The sequence below is a fragment of the Camelina sativa genome, chromosome 9 (assembly GCF_030686135.1).
Source record: "Camelina sativa cultivar CO46 ecotype springtype chromosome 9, ASM3068613v1".
Classification (NCBI taxonomy): domain Eukaryota; kingdom Viridiplantae; phylum Streptophyta; class Magnoliopsida; order Brassicales; family Brassicaceae; genus Camelina; species Camelina sativa.
This window is the reverse complement of record NC_141888.1, coordinates 39,238,075-39,258,939: the sequence shown is the minus strand read 5'-3', so window position 1 is coordinate 39,258,939 and position 20,865 is coordinate 39,238,075. Positions and strand designations below refer to the sequence as shown.

General features: G+C 35.4%; 5 protein-coding genes and 1 non-coding gene across 11 annotated transcripts; 3 read left to right on the top strand and 3 right to left on the bottom strand.

The window, feature by feature from the left end:
* Positions 1-853: 853 nt before the first annotated feature.
* Positions 854-3,854, top strand: LOC104713890 (mechanosensitive ion channel protein 9-like). Its single transcript, XM_019230099.2, has 6 exons — positions 854-999; positions 1,260-2,523; positions 2,599-2,719; positions 2,794-3,087; positions 3,174-3,376; positions 3,461-3,854. Exons 2-6 carry the CDS (start codon positions 1,262-1,264, stop codon positions 3,699-3,701), a joined length of 2,121 nt encoding a protein of 706 aa, XP_019085644.2. The 5' UTR covers positions 854-999; positions 1,260-1,261; the 3' UTR covers positions 3,702-3,854.
* Positions 3,855-3,994: 140 nt separating this feature from the next.
* On the bottom strand, positions 3,995-5,218 carry LOC104713889 (AIG2-like protein D). The gene is made up of 5 exons (XM_010431117.3): positions 4,927-5,218; positions 4,770-4,842; positions 4,584-4,676; positions 4,403-4,486; positions 3,995-4,306 (listed from the first exon to the last, which is right to left on the bottom strand). The coding sequence occupies exons 1-5, from the start codon at positions 5,040-5,042 to the stop codon at positions 4,220-4,222; spliced, it is 453 nt and encodes a 150-aa protein (XP_010429419.1). The 5' UTR covers positions 5,043-5,218; the 3' UTR covers positions 3,995-4,219.
* Positions 5,171-5,243, bottom strand: TRNAR-ACG (transfer RNA arginine (anticodon ACG)). The gene has a single exon. It is a non-coding gene; the product is annotated as a tRNA-Arg (tRNA).
* A 704-nt stretch (positions 5,244-5,947) lies between these two features.
* Positions 5,948-9,663, top strand: LOC104705009 (U-box domain-containing protein 52-like). The gene is made up of 9 exons (XM_087464771.1): positions 5,948-6,523; positions 6,624-6,718; positions 6,806-6,927; positions 7,023-7,231; positions 7,335-7,777; positions 7,853-7,954; positions 8,029-8,457; positions 8,564-9,322; positions 9,407-9,663. Exons 1-9 carry the CDS (start codon positions 6,310-6,312, stop codon positions 9,443-9,445), a joined length of 2,412 nt encoding a protein of 803 aa, XP_087320897.1. The 5' UTR covers positions 5,948-6,309; the 3' UTR covers positions 9,446-9,663.
* Positions 9,664-14,597: 4,934 nt separating this feature from the next.
* LOC104713887 (serine/threonine-protein kinase STY13) lies at positions 14,598-17,177 on the top strand. Of its 2 annotated transcripts, none has more exons than XM_010431113.3 (3): positions 14,598-15,072; positions 15,588-16,531; positions 16,640-17,177. In XM_010431113.3, the coding sequence occupies exons 2-3, from the start codon at positions 15,633-15,635 to the stop codon at positions 16,977-16,979; spliced, it is 1,239 nt and encodes a 412-aa protein (XP_010429415.1). In that variant the 5' UTR covers positions 14,598-15,072; positions 15,588-15,632; the 3' UTR covers positions 16,980-17,177. The 2 variants fall into 2 exon arrangements, with proteins under 2 accessions (XP_010429415.1, XP_087320896.1); XM_087464770.1 differs by having other exon boundaries at positions 14,712-14,799.
* A 207-nt stretch (positions 17,178-17,384) lies between these two features.
* Positions 17,385-20,690, bottom strand: LOC104713886 (uncharacterized). Of its 5 annotated transcripts, none has more exons than XM_010431109.3 (11): positions 20,373-20,690; positions 19,841-19,941; positions 19,580-19,745; positions 19,264-19,494; positions 19,094-19,175; positions 18,549-19,012; positions 18,340-18,448; positions 18,169-18,251; positions 17,877-17,986; positions 17,680-17,767; positions 17,385-17,589 (listed from the first exon to the last, which is right to left on the bottom strand). In XM_010431109.3, the coding sequence occupies exons 1-11, from the start codon at positions 20,502-20,504 to the stop codon at positions 17,527-17,529; spliced, it is 1,629 nt and encodes a 542-aa protein (XP_010429411.2). In that variant the 5' UTR covers positions 20,505-20,690; the 3' UTR covers positions 17,385-17,526. The 5 variants fall into 5 exon arrangements, with proteins under 5 accessions (XP_010429411.2, XP_010429412.2, XP_087320894.1 ...); XM_010431110.3 differs by having other exon boundaries at positions 19,264-19,488; positions 20,373-20,688; XM_087464768.1 differs by having other exon boundaries at positions 20,018-20,664.
* Positions 20,691-20,865: the final 175 nt, after the last annotated feature.

The following is a 20,865-nucleotide window of genomic DNA, read 5'->3' as shown; positions in this document are numbered from 1 at the left end:
TACGGGTACACTAATTCCACATCGTCTAAAAAAATTGGGCAATGGTTAAGAGTCATCTATAAAAAAAATCAAAATGATTCTGAATACAAATGAGTAGCAAGCTTGATTTATCAGGCATTCAAACTTTAAAAACTTTTATTTGGTTTATTCCGGTTCTTTATTTTAAAGATTTTAAAAGGTTAAATATGAAAAATATTTAAAATTTTTAAAAAGTTAAATATGATAAATATTATACCGTAGATACACAATAAATATTAAAATTAAGATGATATAGTGTGAGTTAAAATCTCGGGATGGGGTTATATAGCGGGACGAGTTTTATCGATATTTATATAAATTAAAAAATATCATTAATTCAGTGTTACAGAGATAAAGCATCATTTCATTATTTTGTTAACACTGCCGGTATGAGAGAATAGACATATCTAATTAAATTGATTAAATAAATATTATGTAAAAAATAAATTATATTGTGGTTTTATATGGTTTATTTAACAATTATTATATAATTATAACATATTTAACCAACAAATATAACTGATAATTTAAATATTTTAGTTATAAATAATTTTGTCCGGCGGTGTACTGTGGGTCCTAATCTAGTTTAAAATTAAAAGCACAGATACTACATTATTATTTAATGGGAAAGGCCTATTTGTTTGATTGTTTCTATTACTTTGGAATTCTTTTGGACTAAAGTTTTAAGATCATTCCTTGCTTGGGTTCTTGTACCATCTTCTACTCATTCTTCTTTTTCTTTTTCCTTTTTCTTCCTTTACAATACCTGAAAAAATTGTTTTTTTATGTCCACAACAAAAGGATATAAAGTTCCATGCCTGCTCTGTTCTGCTCTATCGACACTTCTTTTTAAACTGTTCGTGTTTGTTTTTTGGTAGTCATCAACTAAAATCTCTTGTAGCATACTAGCATTGGCACTTTCTTGCTCCCCTGGCTAAAGTCGTGCGTTTGTTGCTTCTTTATAGTTGATATCAGTTATTAGTAAGCTCTATCTAACTCTTGGCACTGTTGGTTTTCTATATTTTTGAAAGAAGTATGCATATATGTTTTTGGACAGTATTAATAAATGTTTTGAGTAGTTAAATACTCATTTAAGTAAGAACGAATGATGTATCTTGATTCTTTGCATATCTCTGTAATAGCTTTGTATTTGGTTTAGGGTTTAAGGTTTAAGATCTTAGCTTTCAGAATTTTTATTTTTCAAAAAGCTAGACGAACTTATTGGTTGAAGGTGAGTTTAGGGATGGCAGAGAGGAGAAGTAGCAACAGAGAAGAAGTTGTTATCAATGTTTCAAAGAAAGAGGATGCATCAGCATCTCCTTCTTCCATGGTAGATGCTACAACAGATTCAGATACAAGAACTAGGAAACCAAAGCCGTTAAGCATTTCTAACAATGAAGGTCTAGCTCCAAGGAGATCTCTTTCGAGGTCAACTTACTCCAAGCCTAATTCAAGGTTTGGGAGACAAGAGTCTTTTCAATTCGATAAGACTATACTAGAAGAAAATGGTGGAACCCCTAGGGAACATTCATTTTCAAGGACTTTCAGCAAGAATAGTAGTGTGGACGCAGCAGAACTGAGTAAAGTTGATGAGGAGGAAGTCGATGAAAACGATGAAATCTACGAAAAGGTTATGCTATACCGAGTGAAGCCTGGTGGAATGAAACCTATGGCTCTTCTTGAACTGGCAGTGTTCGTGGCCATATTATGCACTTTGGTTGTTAGTTTAACCGTTGATAAGGTGAACAAGCATTGCATTTTGGGTTTACAAGTCTGGAGATGGTGTGTATTTGTGATGGTGACGCTGAGCGGCATGTTCGTAACAAATTGGTTAATGCATTTAGCTGTGTTCATAATAGAAAGGAACTACCTCTTACGGAAGAAAGTGTTGTACTTTGTGCATGGTTTGAAGAAGAATGTTCAAGTCTTCATTTGGTTCAGCTTGGTTCTGGTTGCTTGGGTTGTTTTGTTCGAAGAAGACCATAAACACTCTCGTAACACCAAGAAGTTTCTCGACCTTATTACTTGGACTATTGTTTCCCTTCTCATCGGATCAATTCTTTTCTTGTTGAAGACGTTAGCCTTGAAAGTGCTCGCTTCAAAGTTCAACGTCAGAAACTTCTTTGAGAGAATTCAAGAGTCAATCTTCCACCAATACGTTCTTCAGAGCCTCTCGGGACCTCCACTTATAGAAGAAGCTGAGAGACTTGGGCGCGAGCCAAGCACGGGCCACCTTAGCTTCACGAGCACCGAGGATGGAACGGTGAGAGAGAAGAAAGTGCTTGATATGGGAAAAGTTCACAGGATGAAACAAGAGAAGGTCTCTGCTTTGACAATGCGAGTTTTGATTGAAGCCGTGGGATCTTCGGGTCTCTCAACGATATCTAACACTTTAGATGAGTGTAACAATAAGAGAAAGAAAACTGATAAAGAAATAACTAATGAGATGGAGGCTGTGGCTGTTGCTTATGATATCTTCAACAATGTTGCTCGGCCGAACCACAAGTGAGTACTCATCACAAAATACTCTGCTTTTATTCTAGCTTGCATCTTAATTATATATATACTGGTTCTTTTCAGTTACATAGAGGAAGATGACATGTTGAGGTTCATGATAAAGGAAGAGGTAGAACTTGTACTTCCTTTGATTGAAGGTGCCGAGACCGGAAAAATCACACGCAAAGCTTTTACAGAATGGGTGGTAAGCATTTGTGTCCATGCTTTATTTTGGAGAAGATAAATGTGTAAGAATTTGTTGCCCATTTTTTTGGACAGATTAAAGTTTACACTAGTCGGAAAGCTCTAGGACATTCATTGGATGACACAAAAACAGCGGTTAAGCAGGTCGACAAACTTATAATTGGAATCTTGACCGTTGCCACATTCATCATTTGGTTGATACTTCTTGATATAGCAACGACCAAGTTTTTGGTGGTCTTCTCCACACAATTCGTGGGTCTTGCTTTCATGATTGGAAGCACTTGCAAGAATATCTTTGAATCCTTTGTGTTTGTGTTTGTGATGCACCCTTATGATGTCGGTGACCGTTGCGTTGTTGAAGGTGTTATGGTAAGTAACTTTGACAATTTTTTTTTTGCTCACTATTAACTCATTTAAAACATCTAATCCATTGCTTTGTTTTTTTTTTTTTGAAGTTGCTGGTTGAAGAAATACATCTTTTAACAACCGTGTTCCTCAAGATTGACAACGAGAAAGTGTTCTATCCAAATGCGGTTTTAATATCTAAACCAATAAGCAATTTCTATAGAAGTCCAGATATGGGAGACTATGTAGAATTATCCATAGCATTCTCAACACCAGCCGCGAAAATCGCCACTCTCAAGGAAAAAATCACAGAGTAAGTATCAGGCGAAACAAAAACCCTCTAGTGATCACTCACTCACTCACTCACTGTGTATTCATTTTTTTTTATCTTGGTCAGATACTTGGTACAGAACCCACATAATTGGTATCCAGAAGCCCTGTTGATGGTGAGAGCGATTGAGAATGTGAACAAACTGAAAATGAATCTGCTCTTCCAGCACACGATGAACTTCCAAAAGTTTGCAGTGAAGAGTCTCAGGAGAACCGAGCTGATCATCGCGGTCAAGCAAATACTCGAGGCTCTTGAGATCGATTACTCCCTCCTTCCTCAAGATGTTCATCTCACTGGGCAAAAGTGATCGTTTCCTTCTTCCTTTTTGCATTTTATTTCACTACTACCTGTGTTACCTTCATTTGCTTCTTAATAACCTATATTTTATCTACAGCAACCTTTTACCTAGTTACTAATAAAAGTTGATGCTATCTAGTATCTACAACACATTTGTTGTCCATTTTTTGCTTTTCAAGTTTCCATAACATGTTGATTTTGTTCTTCCCAAATCCATAATTAGTACTGTGGCAAATTCAAAAAATTCGACTCAGACAATGCCATTGAGCTCTCGTTTATGATAAATGCAAACGAACAATCGAGGAGCTAAAACATTTTTATATGTGTACTTAATAATAATAACACACAGCACAAGAATTTGCAGATGTTTTCTTATTCCTTGTTTAGTTGAAGTAATACCACAACCCCCCAAGTTCTAATAATGTAATGTATTCATGAAAAATCTAACCCTTCAATACCAACAATATAGTGACCCAATCTAGTGTCTACCATTAAGGAAACTTATCTTGAATATGGTGGCCAAGCCAGTCATGCCTCAGATTCAGGTAAATTCAACTCTTGAGCAAAATCTTTAGTCATCTTCAAGAAACCTTCCATGTGAAGTTGCTTCCATTCCTTTCCATATACATACATACATACACCAATTCAAACAAGTCATGATCCAAAGAGAGAACTAATCTGTGTGAACAAGTAAAGATATATAAGCTTCACCTCGAAATCCCAAGTACCGTAGAGGTCAGGATCATCTTTATTAGCCCATATGTAAGTTTTTGTTTGCAGTTTCTCAGAACTATCCTGTAGATTGAAAAGAAGATAAACACAAAAAAAAAAACTTCAACATCTCTACATTGAAATCTATACAGAAATGGAATGAAGAATGATGATCACTCACAGTTAACAAAACTTGAACGTTCTGTCTTTCATACTCAGTATCTTCAAACTCATCTAAAACATAAAGTTCATGATCTGTAATTCCAAACAAAACCTACACAGTACACACACACACAAGAATTCAAATATTCCCAAATCTCTAAGAATTGAAATCCCTAAGAGTCATGAATCAGATTCGGATACTGACCCTGCCAGAGACTGTATCGGATTTAGCTGGTAGAATCGCCGGATAAACACGTCCTTTGATGCTGAATCTATGGCTGCGAAAATCTCAAAATCCACAACTCAAATTTTTTCAATTTCAACAACTCGAATCGATCACACAGAGAGAGAAGGAATCGTACAAATCAGGGAGGATTGCGGAGGATGTTTGAGGGATACGGTTGAGGAGGAGACTAACAACGTCGTCGGCCATGAGACTACCGTAGACGAAGACGCTGTGCATTGCCACTGTAGTCATCTTCTTCCTCCTTTTTCACTTGTGCGAATCCTTCCGATATGGAATCGTTTTACTCTTCTTAAGCTTCGTCAAATTCGCAATTCAAAAAAAAAACAAAAAAAAAAAAACTTAGATTGCAAAAATGAAATCGACTCTGCTGGGGATCGAACCCAGAATCTCTGGTTTCGTAGACCAGCGCCTTATCCATTGGGCCACAGAGTCTTTTATGTCAACTATGGTATTGTAAACTTTATAACTTAAGTCGTTCAATTATGGAACACTTTCTTTACACTCATAATAACTCTTCTTTTTGTATTGGTTGAAACACTCCTTGGTTAAATCACAATATAAACATTTTAAGGAGATTCTCGCCAGTCTATTTTGTGTTGTCTATTTAAATCATGATCTTAAGGTAAAACAAAATAAAGATCAGTTACTCTACGTTAATCATGAATGTCTTTTTCTTAAAGGAAGTTTTTATTACAGTATGTGTTTTATACAACAGTCTCAACATTTCTCAACACGATGTCAATCAACTTGTACCTACACAATCTCATACAAAGTTTTCATTTTCTTGTTTTCTTGACTCTCTTTATTTTCAAAAAGATGTTTGTACGTATACAAAAAAATATTTCTCATGGTACGTAAATGACTTTAGTCAAGAACTCCCAACGTCTCTCTTCAACCTCTAACTTTCTCTTTTCTTGTCTTAGTAAGGAAATGTATTGATCATCATAGTTAACACAATGAGAACTTTACTAGACAATTGATCAGCTATTTAACCATTCTAATTTTAGTAAGTAGAGAGTCGAAGTCAATATTTTTTTCCTCATTTCAAAACATTGATTTTTCTTCTTTTATTTATAGATAAGTTATTTTAAAATTTTGGATATATCTTCAAGATTACTTCTGAGAAAAATAAATTGTTTTCCACTAAAAAATCTGTACACAAAATCGATAATTAACAATGGTCGAAAATTTCAGTTAATAGGAAAAGAGAAGTCTAAGAGGTCAAAGGAAAGAAAGGCGTAGAAGAAGGAGAAACGTTCATAGAGAGAGAGAAACAAAAAAAAAACAATGTATTTTTATAGAAACTACTCTTTAAACTCTTCATCCTCTTATTTCGCTTCCTAAAAAAATTACAAAATGAAAAATAGAGAAACCATCTTTAAACCTCAAACACACATCTCTCTCTCTCTTTCGAGTTCATCCTCTCAAGTTTCTTTATTGGGCTGAATCCTGAATCCTGAAAAAGAGAGAGAAAGAGAGCGAGAGAAAGATCACAAAGATGTGGTTGGCAAAGAACAATAACGTGGGAGTCAAGGAAGGAGGATCAAATGGGGTTGTAGCTGTTGCAATAGACAAAGACAAAAGTAGCCAACACGCTCTTAAATGGGCGGTTGATCATTTGTTGCAACGAGGCCAATCTGTAATTCTCGTCCATGTCAAGCTCCGCCCTTCTCCATTGACAAATACCCCTTCTCTTCATGCTTCCTCTGCAAGTAAACAAACTATATCTTCTTCTTCTTCATCGTTTTCTATCTTTTCTATGTTCGAAAAACATTTCTCAGTTGTTGATGGTTTGTTATTTTTTTGTTTCAGAGCTGAGCCAAGAATCTTCATTAGTGTGCAGAGATCCAGAAGGCATTTCCAAAGAGTTGTTCCTTCCTTTCCGTTGCTTCTGCACGCGCAAAGATGTGAGTTTATTGGTTTAGATTCATCGTTTGTTTTTTTTTTTCTGCTTTCATCCTTATAATGGTGTTGTGCAAATGAAAATTGTCCAGATTCAATGCCAAGATGTGTTGCTTGAGGAGACAGATGTAGCCAGAGCATTGGTAGAATATGCAAACCAAGCCGCCGTTGAGGTTTTAGTAGTTGGTTCATCAAACAAAGGTGGCTTTCTTAGGTAAAAAATAATAACAACCTCTTCCTTAAGCTTTTTCATCTCTAGCTGAATCTTGATTTCTCCATTGTTGATGGTGGATAACTTAAATTTCGCAGGTTCAATAAGCCTACAGATATTCCAGGCACCATAACAAAAAGTGCACCTGATTTTTGCACAGTTTATGTGATATCCAAAGGAAAGATTCAAACAATGAGATCAGCTTCTCGTTCTGCACCTATAAATGCTCCTTTACGCAGTCCAGCTCAACAACCTAGCTTAAAGCCACCTCAACCTATGCCTTCTACTTCCACTAACAATATGCGAGGTTGTCGTTGAAAACACAAAAAAAATCTCTTCTTCTTCTTCTTCTTCCACTTCTTTCATTTGTTGACCTTAAACTTGTTTTTTTCCATCTTCCTCTTATGCAGCTGAGAGACGGTCTTTCGAGTCTCAGCAACGCAGGTCTATTGAAGATCAACAACAACGTCGGTCCATAGAGGATCATCAACGTAGGTCCATGGAGGATCATCATCAACGTAGGTCCATGGAGGATCAGTCAGAATCCTTCAGGTCTCCTTTTACAAGAAGAGGAAATGGGAGATCATACGGAGAACTATCAGTTCCAGAATCAGACATATCATTTGTTAGTTCTGGAAGACCAAGCATTGACCGTATCTTCCCTTCTCTGTATGACAATAACGATCCAAACCGAACTCCTCCTAGGTTGTCTAATTTCTCAGACATGGACTATGGTTCTAACTTTGATCAGTCCTCCAACTATGGAAGGAGATCAATGGATATGAACTCACCTACTGATATGTCATCAGGCTCGTTCGAGAGCGAAAGATTTTCATCCGCCTCTCAAACTGTAGTAAGACCTATTAACATGATCTTCCCCATGTCCGGTCTAAAACTAGCTAGAGGTACTGATAATTCCATAATGCAGGATGACGTAGAAGCTGAGATGAGGAGGCTTAAACTGGAGTTAAAGCAGACAATGGAAATGTACAGTACTGCTTGCAAAGAAGCACTCACAGCAAAACAAAAGGTATGTATATATATAGAGTTTATGTCAAGATAAGTGTTATGGTTTAAATCTGAAAATGTTTTTTGGGAATGCAGGCCACTGAGCTTCAGCGTTGGAAGTTAGAAGAAGAGAGGAAACTAGAAGAGGCAAGACATGCAGAGGAAGCAGCGTTGGCCATTGCAGAGAAAGAGAAAGCAAAGTCGAAAGCAGCTATGGAGGCAGCTGAAGCAGCTCAAAGGATTGCTGAATTAGAGTCTAAGAAGAGAGTTAATGCGGAAATGAAAGCTCTCAAGGAGTCTGAAGAGAAAACAAAGGCCCTTACCGCTTTAGCAAACTCGGATGTCAGGTATAGGAAGTATTCCATTGAAGAGATTGAGAGTGCAACAGAGTTTTTTGCTGAGAAATACAAGATTGGAGAAGGTGGTTATGGACCTGTCTACAAATGTTATCTTGATCACACACCAGTTGCTGTTAAAGTTCTTCGTCCTGATGCAGCTCAAGGAAGATCACAATTTCAACAAGAGGTGAGGGAGTACTTCCTGTAATAAAACATATACATCTCTTTCTCCTTATATACTTTTTTTTTCTTTTCTCATTTTAGAGTTTGTTCGATCAAAATTTGAAACACAGGTTGAGGTATTGAGCTGCATTAGGCATCCTAACATGGTTCTACTTCTTGGGGCTTGTCCGGAATGCGGATGTTTAGTATATGAGTTCATGGCAAACGGGAGCTTAGAAGACCGTCTTTTCAGATTAGGAAACAGCCCACCTCTTTCATGGCAGATGAGGTATATAATTGCTGCAGAGATAGGCACTGGACTGTTGTTCTTGCACCAGGCTAAACCAGAACCTCTAGTTCACCGTGATCTCAAACCAGGAAACATCTTACTAGACCGTAACTTTGTCTGTAAGATATCTGATGTTGGTTTAGCTAGGTTAGTCCCTCCATCAGTTGCAGACACGGTAACGCAATACCGCATGACTTCAACTGCTGGCACATTCTGTTACATCGACCCGGAGTACCAACAAACAGGAATGTTGGGTGTAAAATCTGATATTTACTCGCTCGGCATTATGTTTTTACAGTTGATAACAGCAAAACCACCTATGGGTCTAACTCATTATGTTGAGAGAGCACTAGAGAAAGGAACGTTGGCTGATTTACTCGATCCAGCTGTCCCTGATTGGCCAATGGAAGACACTGCAAAGTTTGCTAAGTTAGCTCTTAAATGTTCTGAGCTAAGGAGAAAAGACAGACCTGATCTTGCTAAAGTTATATTGCCTGAGCTAAACAGATTAAGAACACTTGCTGATGAATCAACACATTCTGTACTAGTCAGCCATAGCTCCGGACCATCTCCAACTGGTAGCCAAAGTTCTTTGAAATTGGTGAGAATCAATAATAACTAAAACCAGAACCTGAATCTATTACTATACTTAGCTTATGATTTCTTCTTCACAACACATTTGCAGGAACATGTGAGTGGTGCTTCTATCTCTGTGCCTCAGTAAGTTTTCAAATTGATCTACACACAAGGAGAAGCAATTATAGGATTCATATATGAATTATGTAGACAACAACCTTGAATCCTTAACTTGCATGCTTGTAGTATAAGAAGATGCAAAATAGTGTCTTTTTCTTGTGAATAGAGTATTAAGATTGTACAAATCTCTTGCTTGTAATGTAATTTAATAACTAGTTCAGTATGGAGGAACTGAAACTTTTAACATTCCCTGTATTTAGTTTTTTATTATATGTTGCTGAGGTTAAGAACTCATGAAAAAGATAATGGAGGTATCAGGTATGGCAACAAACTTGACAAATACCATAATAAACTTACGCATAACCATCATTTCACTAAAGGAAAGTGTAGTGATTTTAGAATTGTGTAGTGTCATACGTGTATTTTAGTGATGTGTCAAAAGCCTCGGCTTAGCACTAGCACTGATACCGTAACATTTGTAAAAATCAGTGCTAGCACTGATTGTTCTTTGTGTGACGACTAGTTAAATTATAAAAATCAGTAAAATCATTGCATAATGTAGTGATCTTTGTAAAAGAATCAGAACCTCCCAAAGATAATATAGTAGCCAGAAATTCATTTGAAACTGACGAAAGAAGCGGCAAAAGAGAATCCAAGTGTCTTAATGACAAACATGTAAGAAGAAATAACGCTACTAAGTTACTCCCAACAAGCGGCTAGAGCAACTGATGGAGGTGGCACAATGGTGTCCCATATTAGGGATACAATATCCTACATTGAAAGTTAAGTAAGATATTAAGTGGTATATATATGATATGGGTTTCTCCACTCATTGCCAATTGGTTTACTGTTGAAAACCCACAATTTAAAATGATTCACACATGCTGTTTCTTATGAACGAACATTTGATTTTAAGAGAACGGATCAATCTCTGACATCTATGCCGACTTTGGAGCATTTGCGTTTTAATTACAAGGAGAAAGAGACAAATAGAGATCACGAGAATAAGTAATGCAAGGAAAACCGAAAAGCGAAGTTCTTCACACGTGTTATTTTTTACGTACAATCATTTGACTTTAAAAGAACATAACGTTTACGATAATTTTGGAGCATTTACGACAGATTTGGAGCATTTGTTTTGTAACTTTTGGTAGAAAAGTGACAAAAAGAGAGCAAACGACTTTATGCACGAAAAACCCGTAAGATTGAATTTTCACACATTATTTCTAATTGGCAAACAATCGACTTTAACGGAATATCAATCTCTGACATGTCCGACATATTAGAAGCAAATTCCAATCTCTTTGGATGTCACTCATAAAAAGTTAAAAAGAAAAACAATTGTTAGTCTTATTCAAACATACAATAAAAACATTATAAACTAATAATGTTGAGAATACAAGATTTTCTTAATTTATAAAATATTAGTTTGAAATCAGAAAACTTTGTTAATTTACAAAAAAAATATTGTAATTTAATTATTCTTAACATACAAATTATTTCTCCATTCTCAAAACCACCATTTACCAAATTATTTCTCCTTTTTACTATCTTTTTAACTCAAACATACAATCAAATTTTATAAACGGGAAAAAAGCTTAAAAATACCTCATCTATTTTTTATTTGGAAGTTTAATACCTTGTCTTTTTGGTTGGAAACAAATATCTCATTTAAATAAAACGTGTGATTTAATACTCAAACTAATAAATTTTGTTAGTTTCATACTTACGATTTTTTGACAAAAATAAAGTTCCATTTTTACCCTTACTATATTAATTAATAATTAATTTTAAATGACCTGATATTAATTTATGGACAATTCTTGGATTCACCCCCACTTAATTAAGGAAACAAATAATGTTTTTAATTATTATAGTTTTAAAGTTATTAATTCTAAACATTATATTATAGTTTTTAATTATACTATGTAAATCTAAATTACTTTTTTATAAATCCAAATCGATATATAATTTTGTTTAATTATGTAATTTAAACCCTAATCATTTTTTTATAAACCCAAATTGAAATACAATTTTGTTTAATTGTAAAATCTAAACCCTAACTACTCTTTTATAAACCCAAACCGACATATAATGTTTTTTTAATTTTAAAATCTAAACCCTAACCACTCTTTTATAAACCCAAACCGATATATAAATTTGTTTGATTGTAAAATATAAACCCTAACCACTCTCTGTAGTACCCAAACCGACATATAATTTTGTTTAATTATAAAATCTAAACCCTACCCACTATTTTGTAAACCCAAACCGACATATAATTTTGTTTAATTGTAAAATCTAAACTCTAATCACTCTTTTGTAAACTAGGTTTATTTGAATTAAAATTAAGTTTATTTAATATTTCTTTTTATTAATTTTAATTCAAATAAAATTATAAATTAATACCATGTCAGTTAAAATTAATTATTAATTGATATAGTAAGGGTAAAAACGGAATTTTATTTTTGTCAAAAAATCGTAAGTATGAAACTAGAAAATTTATTAGTTTGAGTATTAAATCACACGATTTAATTAAATGAGATATTTTTCTTCTAACCAAAAAAAACGAGATATTAAACTTCCAAATAAAAAATAGATGAGGTATTTTTAAGTTTTTTTCCCTTTTATAAACTAATAATGTCCATATTAATAACATATTTTATTCATTGATAAGATAATAATTTTGGAATCATAAATTTTTTATTGTTTATCTATTGAGTTAACAATTTATAGAAGCTCATTGTATAAGAGGAACACAAAAATCGTTTCCCTCTTTTCAAAACCGCCCATTGAGCAAATTCTGGCAAAAGAAAACCAACTTATGCGTTACAATTTATTTCTTTTGTTTTTTTTGGCCTTGAATGTTTTGTAGATTTTGAGAGAGATTTTGGTTTTTGTTTTTCAAAATCTCATTTTTATACCAATCAAGATTTTAAAATTTTGGTTTTCCTAAAATTTAGGGAAACTATTTTGTTATAGTCTTCCATTCACGATTCTAGATTTTCAATTGTTCTATAATTTAGGCAATCTAGTTTTTGATTCTTTACGTTAATTTTTCTCAAAAACCAAAAACCTTTTTTTTGAGATTTTTCATTTAAAAAACTAATACCAAAATCTAAAACTAAAATCTAAAATCTAAAAACTAAAAACTAAGGCCATGAATGGATGCAGTTTTTGATTCAGTTTTTTGATTTGGTTTTTAGTTTTTCAATTTTAGATTTTAGTTTTAGATTTTGCTATTAGGTTTTTGTATGAAAAATCCCAAAAAAATTGGTTTTTGGTTTTTGAGAGTAAAGAACGTAAAAAGAGTAAAAACTAGATTCTCTAAATTATAGGAGTAGTAAAAATCTAAAATCGTGAATGGGAGAGTACAACCAAAGAGTTTTTCTAAATTCTAGGGAATCCAAAATTTTAAAATCTTGATTGGTTAAAAATGAGATTTTGAAAAACAGAAACCAAAATCTCTTTTTAAATCTACAAAACATTCAAGGCCTAAATCCAAAAACTCAATTTAAAAGCAGTGTCCATTCATGGCCTTTAATAACTCAAATATGCGTTACAATTTGTTGTTTTGTGTAGTAAATATAAGAATCTTTTTTTTTTTCTAAATAAGAAACCAAACATCTGGATGTTCTCGAGGAAAAAGAGGGAGAAGAAAAGGAAAAACAATAAAAGTTTCTGTTTAGGCCAAAATTATTTACTAGCAATGTGTTTAAATAAGAAGGACAAGCGTGAATAAGAGAAGAGTACTGTAACTTCGGGAAGAAAAGAAACATAAAGAAGATCAAGTAAAGTTAATGCAAGAAAAACACCATAAAGTAAAATTTTTCACAAGAGTTATTTCCAATTAACAGACAATTAACTTTAAGAATATAGATGAATCTCTGACATATATTGCGGATATGAAATATTTATATTTTTGTTTTAACTGCTAGGAGAGAATATACAAATGGAATTGAAGAAAATACCTAATTCAAGAGAACCATGAGTAAAATTCTTCACACATGTTGTTTCCTATGAACGAACATTTGATTTTAAGAGAACGGATCAATCTCTGACATGTATGCCGACTTTGGAGCATTTGCGTTTTAATTACGAAGAGAAAGAGACAAATAGAGATCACGAGAATAAGTAATGCAAAGAAAACCGAAAAGCGAAGTCCTTCACACGTGTTATTTTTTACGTACAATCATTTGACTTTGAACATATTAATCTGTAACGTTTACGATAATTTTGGAGCATTTACGACAAATTTGGAGCATTTGTTTCGTAACTTTTGGTAGAAAAGAGACAAAAAAAGAGCAAACGACTTTATGCACGAAAAACCCATAAGATTGAATTTTTCACACAATATTTCTAATTGGCAAACAACCGACTTTAACGGAATATCAATCTCTGACATGTCCGACATATTAAAAGTAAATTCTGATCTCTTTGGACGTCGCTCATAAAAAAGTTAATAGAAATACAATTGTTAGTCTTATTCAAACATACAATAAAAACATTATAAACTAATAATGTTGAGAATACAAGATTTTCTAAATTTATAAAATATTAATTTGAAACAAAAAAAATTTGTTAATTTACAAAAAGATATTATAATTTAATTATTCTTAACATACAAACTATTTTTCCATTCTCATACCCACCATCCACCAAATTATTTCTCCTTTTTCTATCTTTTTTACTCACACATACAATAAAATTTTCTAAACTAAAAAATGTCCATATTAATAACATTTTATTCATTGATAATTTCGGAATCATAAATTTTTATTGTTAAATCTATTGAGTTAACAATTTCTAGAAGCTCACTGTATAGGAACACAGAAATCGTTTCCCTCTTTTCAAAACCGCCCATTGAGCAAATTCTGGCAAAAGAAAACCAACTTATGCGTTACAATTTCTATATATATGTATATTTTAATAACTCAAATATGCGTTACAAACTTACAATTTGTTGTTTCGTGTAGTAAATACAAGAATCTTTTTTTTTTTCTAAATAAGAAAGCAAACATCTGGATGTTCTCGAGGAAAAAGAGGGAGGAAGAAAAGTTTCTGTTTAGGCCAAAAATTATTTTACTAGTAATGTGTTTAGAGAAGGAGGACAAGCGTGAATAAGAGAAGAGTACTGTAACCGTTGCCTTTTAAAGCGGGAACGCGCCGCCTCATACGACAACCTCGTAACACCGAACCGAGTTCAGTCACGTGTCCCTGTACTAAAGCGCGTGTTATACACTTAACAGTAGTGAGAGTGATAGTGAGAGAGAGAATTTGCCAATAAAGGACGGATCAAAAATTAAATAAACAAAACAAAACAAAACAAAACAAAAAAGCTGAAGAAAGTAAATGGGAAACGACGACTGAGGACTCTTCCTTGTTCGTCTTCTTCTTCTTTCATCCTTCGTTTTTCATGTTTCTGATTTTAAAAGCCTCTGGATTCGGTTTTGGATTCTTGGGTATAAATACCTTTGGTGGGTTCTTGTGATTTTGCCATAGTGAGTTTAGGGTTTTGTAATTTAATTCTCTCGATCGGGATGTTTCTCACTTTCTTCTCTCTTCTTTGATTCTTCTTTTTTTTACTCATCGGGTGAGAAAAAGGAAGTCTCTTTCATGTGTTCTCTTGTGTAATCAACTGTTTACAAGCTCTAGGTAAACCCTAATTTGTTCTTTTACCCTACTTAATTCATCGGATCTGTGTTCTTGAACTTTCTTTTTTTTTTTCTTTTTCTTCATGGGTTTTGGGTTATGAGGCATGATCTGTAGCTTCGTCTCTGTTAGGACTCTAAAGTTTTAATCTTTTGGTTTTCTTGTTTCTGTAATGGCTATGGATTCTGCTTATTTCTTAAGAGGAATTTAATTTTAGAATCTTTTGGTTTAAGAGTTTATAACCCTAGTTGGTGTATTACTTGCTTTCTTTGTTTTGACTAGCTTGTTTGTCTCAATTTGGGTGCGTGCATGGTGTAATTGAGCTAAAGTTGTTGTTTATGTTTCAAAGGTTCTTGCTTTCTTTTCAAAAATTAAAGTCTTTCTTGTTCATCTTGAAGCTATTTGTGTCTCTGATGACTTGTTCGGTGAAGCTATTTGTATCTCTTTGCTTTAGGGTGAGTGATTGCTTTTGTGATCTTTGGTTTTAATGATTTTGTGTTTGTGTGTGTCCTTTGCAGTTTGGTTAAATAATCGTAGCAAGTAAGAAACCAGAGATTGCGAAGATGCTGGAGGGAGCAAAGTTCAACGTGCTGGCTGTTGGGAACCATCAGAACAACGACAACCATTACTATGCTTTTACGCAGGAGTTTTATCAGAAACTTAACGAAGGTTCAAACATGTCCATGGAGAGTATGCAGACGAGTAACGCTGGAGGATCTGTCTCAATGTCTGTGGATAACAGTAGCGTTGGCTCAAGTGATGCTCTCATTGGCCACCCTGGCTTGAAGCCCTTGCGCCATGTCTACTCACTCTCGGTTGGCCAAAGCGTGTTTCGCCCTGGAAGAGTTACGCATGCGTTGAATGATGATGCCTTGGCTCAAGCACTGATGGATAACAGGTATCCAACTGAAGGGCTGGCTAACTATGAAGAGTGGACGATAGATCTGAGGAGCCTCAACATGGGTCCTGCCTTTGCTCAAGGTGCTTTTGGTAAATTGTACAAAGGGACATACAACGGGGAGGATGTCGCGATCAAGATACTTGAGAGGCCAGAGAACAGTCTAGAGAAGGCACAGTTCATGGAACAGCAGTTTCAGCAAGAGGTGACTATGCTTGCTAATTTGAAGCACCCAAACATCGTGAGGTTCATTGGTGCATGTCGCAAGCCAATGGTGTGGTGTATAGTTACTGAATACGCCAAAGGAGGCTCTGTGAGGCAGTTTCTGACTAAGAGACAGAACCGAGCCGTCCCTCTTAAGTTAGCTGTTAAGCAGGCCTTGGATGTTGCTAGGGGTATGGCTTACGTCCATGGACGCAACTTCATACACAGAGATCTCAAGTCCGATAACCTTCTCATCTCAGCTGATAAGTCCATCAAGATTGCAGATTTTGGTGTTGCAAGAATCGAAGTTCAAACTGAAGGAATGACACCAGAAACCGGAACTTACAGATGGATGGCTCCGTAAGTTTCCAAAGGGATATTTGATCTTTCTACCCTTTTATTTGTTTTATCATTCTTGCCTTCTGCATGTTAACATTAATGTAACATATGTTTCTGTTGTTGATGCAGAGAGATGATACAGCACAGAGCCTACAATCAAAAAGTGGATGTGTATAGTTTTGGGATTGTGCTGTGGGAGTTAATCACAGGACAGTTACCGTTCCAGAACATGACAGCTGTACAGGCAGCGTTTGCTGTTGTAAACCGAGGAGTGCGTCCAACAGTCCCAAATGATTGTCTCCCGGTGCTGAGTGATATCATGACTCGATGTTGGGATGCTAATCCAGAAGTCCGACCATGTTTCGTGGAGGTTGTCAAGCTGCTTGAAGCTGCGGAAACTGAGATAATGACGACGGCAAGGAAAGCCCGTTTCAGATGTTGCATGAGCCAGCCTATGACAATCGACTAAAAAATAAACCCACCCCAAGAAAATAACAAAGAGAGAAAGAAGAAGATATAAGAAAAAGTGCCTTTAGATATAAGGTTGTAAGGTTGTAAGGTTGTAAGGTTTGTGTGTCTGTCCTATGTCAGTGTCAGTGTGTTTGTGTATCTATAAAAATCTGAATGTATTTTGTTTTCTCAACATAGGAGAAGTAAGTAACCCCCACCACCTCCATTTTAGACTTTACTGATTTTCTAGTTTTTTTTCCCGTGTTAATTAAGAAGAAATCAAATATGGGAACTCTGTGTGTCCCAATAAGTGTTTGCTTATTAGCATTTCATCAATTCTGTTCGTTGTTAACTTTGCTCACTCAAGTCATCATCCTTCACTATGTGTTCCATATAACGTAAATGAGCTAAAATACGATCATAATAAGCTAAAAACCTTATTTCCACTGATTGCGACTTTCTCTCGTTTACTACTGTAGGGAACTGTACAACTGCGTTACTAGTTTTGTTTTTTTTTTTTTTTTTTGGTTCACGCCCTCTGTTTTACAATACTGTTGTTTTTCGGTTTAACTGCCAGTAACAATCTGTGGTGCTGAAACTACTCCAGAATCTATCACGAAGCTTGCAACCTGAAACGTTGGAAAACAGATCAGTTGGAATACTTAGGCTGTGTCAGAAAAAAATTATTTGGTTGGGGATATAGAAGCATTGATTTGTACCTTGATGGGTCTTGAATAGAACATTGTGCCGCTCAGAGCTATTGCTTTGTTAACTGACTCCGTTGTAGCAAAAGTCACAAAAGCAGTACTGGAGAAGGGACGATTTCGTTTGAAATAAGTAAAATTTCTTGCTTAAAATAACTGTGTGACAGTATATTGCAAACAGACAAGAGTTTATGAGGAAGGGAGGATTTTACCCCTTTGGATGCCGAGTTACTGGATCAGTTACTATCGTGACGTTTTCGACAGCTCCACACTTGCTACTAAAGAACATTGATATAGCTTCTTTCTTTGCTGCATAGTGTACCTGATAAGTTCATGGATAAATTACTTAAATGAGTTCCAGACGTTTTTTCATATGTAGTGTTAATGAGTTTTCAATATTATAATGCATTAGAGAGAATTAGATAATTTCTCGATCTTAGAATCATGGATATTATAAAAAAGATAATGCACAAAGAAAGATAAGATGGAACCCTGTAGCATTACGTTGGTAAGATGTATGATTCTTGATTCTGTGACATCTTGCTGATATTGCAACTCGCCTGCACAGAAGAATGTACCAGGTACAACTAGACAGCACGACATTCAGGGAATTAGTTAAGCTGAAGTGACTTACTCTAAGTGGAGGGCTTGTTAATAAACGTAGAGTATCCATACCAGATTGTGGTGAGCGTTGGACTTCTTCAACTTTCTGTTTCTTCGACTGCTTTGATTGATTAATTCGGAGTTCAAGTTGTTGCAGCTTTTCTTTCACGTTCTTTATTTCCTGACGAAAGAAAGAACATGATCATTTGAGATGTGAGGAAACTGGATTCACATGAATAAGAGCAATAAGCATAACTATGATATAACTGCACAGCACATACTGAAAAAAGATCTGACTTGGAAAGAAGGCTTGGCTTTTCAACATCCTGTTCAGCTTCTTTATTTTGGAGAACACTACTAAACTCTCCTGAATTGGCGCTGATGATGCCATAACGCCTCTTTCTACTGAGGTTGTACGCGGTACGAGGTTCAGAAGATGTGATAGTTACACTCATGGATTTCTTAGCTTTATCGGATCGGCAAACTCCGTGCCTGTAACCAACTGCAGGAATTTCTCTTTGATATGTCTCGCTATATTGTTCGCTATACGCTGCAGGGAATGGTGGTACATGCTGCTGAACCACTTTGTTCTCCTGTGCCCGGATGCCAAACGTAGGCAATCTAGGGGTATCCGTGTCACGAACACGTTTGGTGCTTGCTCGGCCTAAACGATCCCAAACACTAGCACGAGGCATCGTTTCTTGGTGCGAAGATGCATCGAGGGATCTTGCAGACACAGCTCCTCCTGAGACGTTTTTATGAGTGCGAAAATGTCATTCTGTCATATTGTCAAAAGATCATAACTTGTCAAGAGGCAAAATAGTACCTGAAGGAATAGATTGAGAACCAATTTCTCTTTCTGGCAAGTATGGGCGCTTCTGTAGAGCTCTACTCCTTTCATCCATGGACTTCACATATGTAAAAGGATCAATTACGAGATGGAAATTACATAGAAAATTGAGAAACCAACTCAGAGCCAAAAATTAACCTTCCAACCTTTTCATATTTAGCAGTATTCCTACCACAAGGTTGTTTAATGGCAACGATGACAGACCGCAGTATTTTTCTAGAGTAACCAGATGAGTTCCAACGATCTTTCTCTTTTGGTCGTGCCCTTCTACAAGGAATATCAATGAGCTCTTCTCGTAACATCTTCATTTTTTTAACTTTTGGTGATACAGGAGCCTCAACGTCTTCAATGGGATCAGTAGCTGATATCAGCTGCTCCTGCAAAGCCATTCAGATTAAAACCGTGACCAAGAAACTGGTGCAGCATTCACACATATGAAAGAAACAGATGTCTTAGTCTCACATTCATGGAATTAGTAGCTTTCTGATCACAATCATCATACTTTCTGGAGCTTAAATCTTGTTCCATTAGAGTATCATGAAAGCCAAAGTCAACACCAGTCCTAGGTTCAGAAGCCAAATTTTCTTGTTTCTCTAGAGAGAAATACTCCAGAAGAAGCTCCCATAAGCTGAAAAGAAAAACACACGTCGAAATCACATCCTAGTCGCTAATACCTTTATGTATCATAAGCCAACAAAAAAAAAGGGATACAAAACAGCAAACCAGGCAACAAATCCCCGAGATTTCTCCCCAAGAAATGGATCCAAATCTTCTCTTGCCTGGCTCTGACTCTTTCCATTACAAACAAGCACTGTAACATACTCCTGAAACAAGCTGATTCATCAGTAAACACGAAAATCATCATCACCTGATCTTCACACCAAATCAAGCATCATCAACCTGCAATTTTCTGCTCCCACGGTTCAAACTTTACAATTTCTACAAGTTGAAACCAGTCCAAACAAAGTGATTACATACACACAGGCCTATACAGATCCTTGTAACTCAGATAATCCAAAATCCTTATGCAACATAACCTCATACAAAGAGCATGATTACCGAATATACAGAATCAGGAACAACACACTCATCGATAATTAATTAAATCGAACAATCAAAACATAGTCACCAGTACCAAATCCCGTGGGAAAAAAATCACAAATAACGAGTAAACAAAGGAATTCGAAAACAATAAAAACCTAAGAATCGTCTCTAGAAACAGGAAGGAAAATGAAAATTAAAGAAGATGACGAACAGAGAAGACGTCGTCGGTGTAATCGTCGGAGAAGCGAGGAAGCATATCGGAGATTATGGTTTTGAGTCGAGAAGCGGACTCCGATTCTCTCGACATCGGGAATGTGAGCGCGCCTACTTCTTCAGCCATCATCGTTTCACTGGACTTTGTACCTCTCGGCGCCGCGATTTTCGAATTTATCACTCGTCGTCGCCGGTGAATATGTGCGGCGGATTCGTCGGGAAACAAGCGAGCGCAGCTTCTGAGAAGACGACAAAAACAAATGAACACAGTAGTAGTAGTACTCTGTTATAAAAAGGCCCATCAGCGTCAAGCTACTAATTCCCTCCCTCACTCACACAGTCACACATTAATTATTTTGGAGTAGGGGTTTTTTTTTTTTTTTTTTAATCGGGTTTTAAATAATTAACATATTTACATCGAAAAAATATTTAAGAATAACGATTAATCGAAAATTAGTTTTAAGAATATTTTATTTAAATTAATAGTTTAA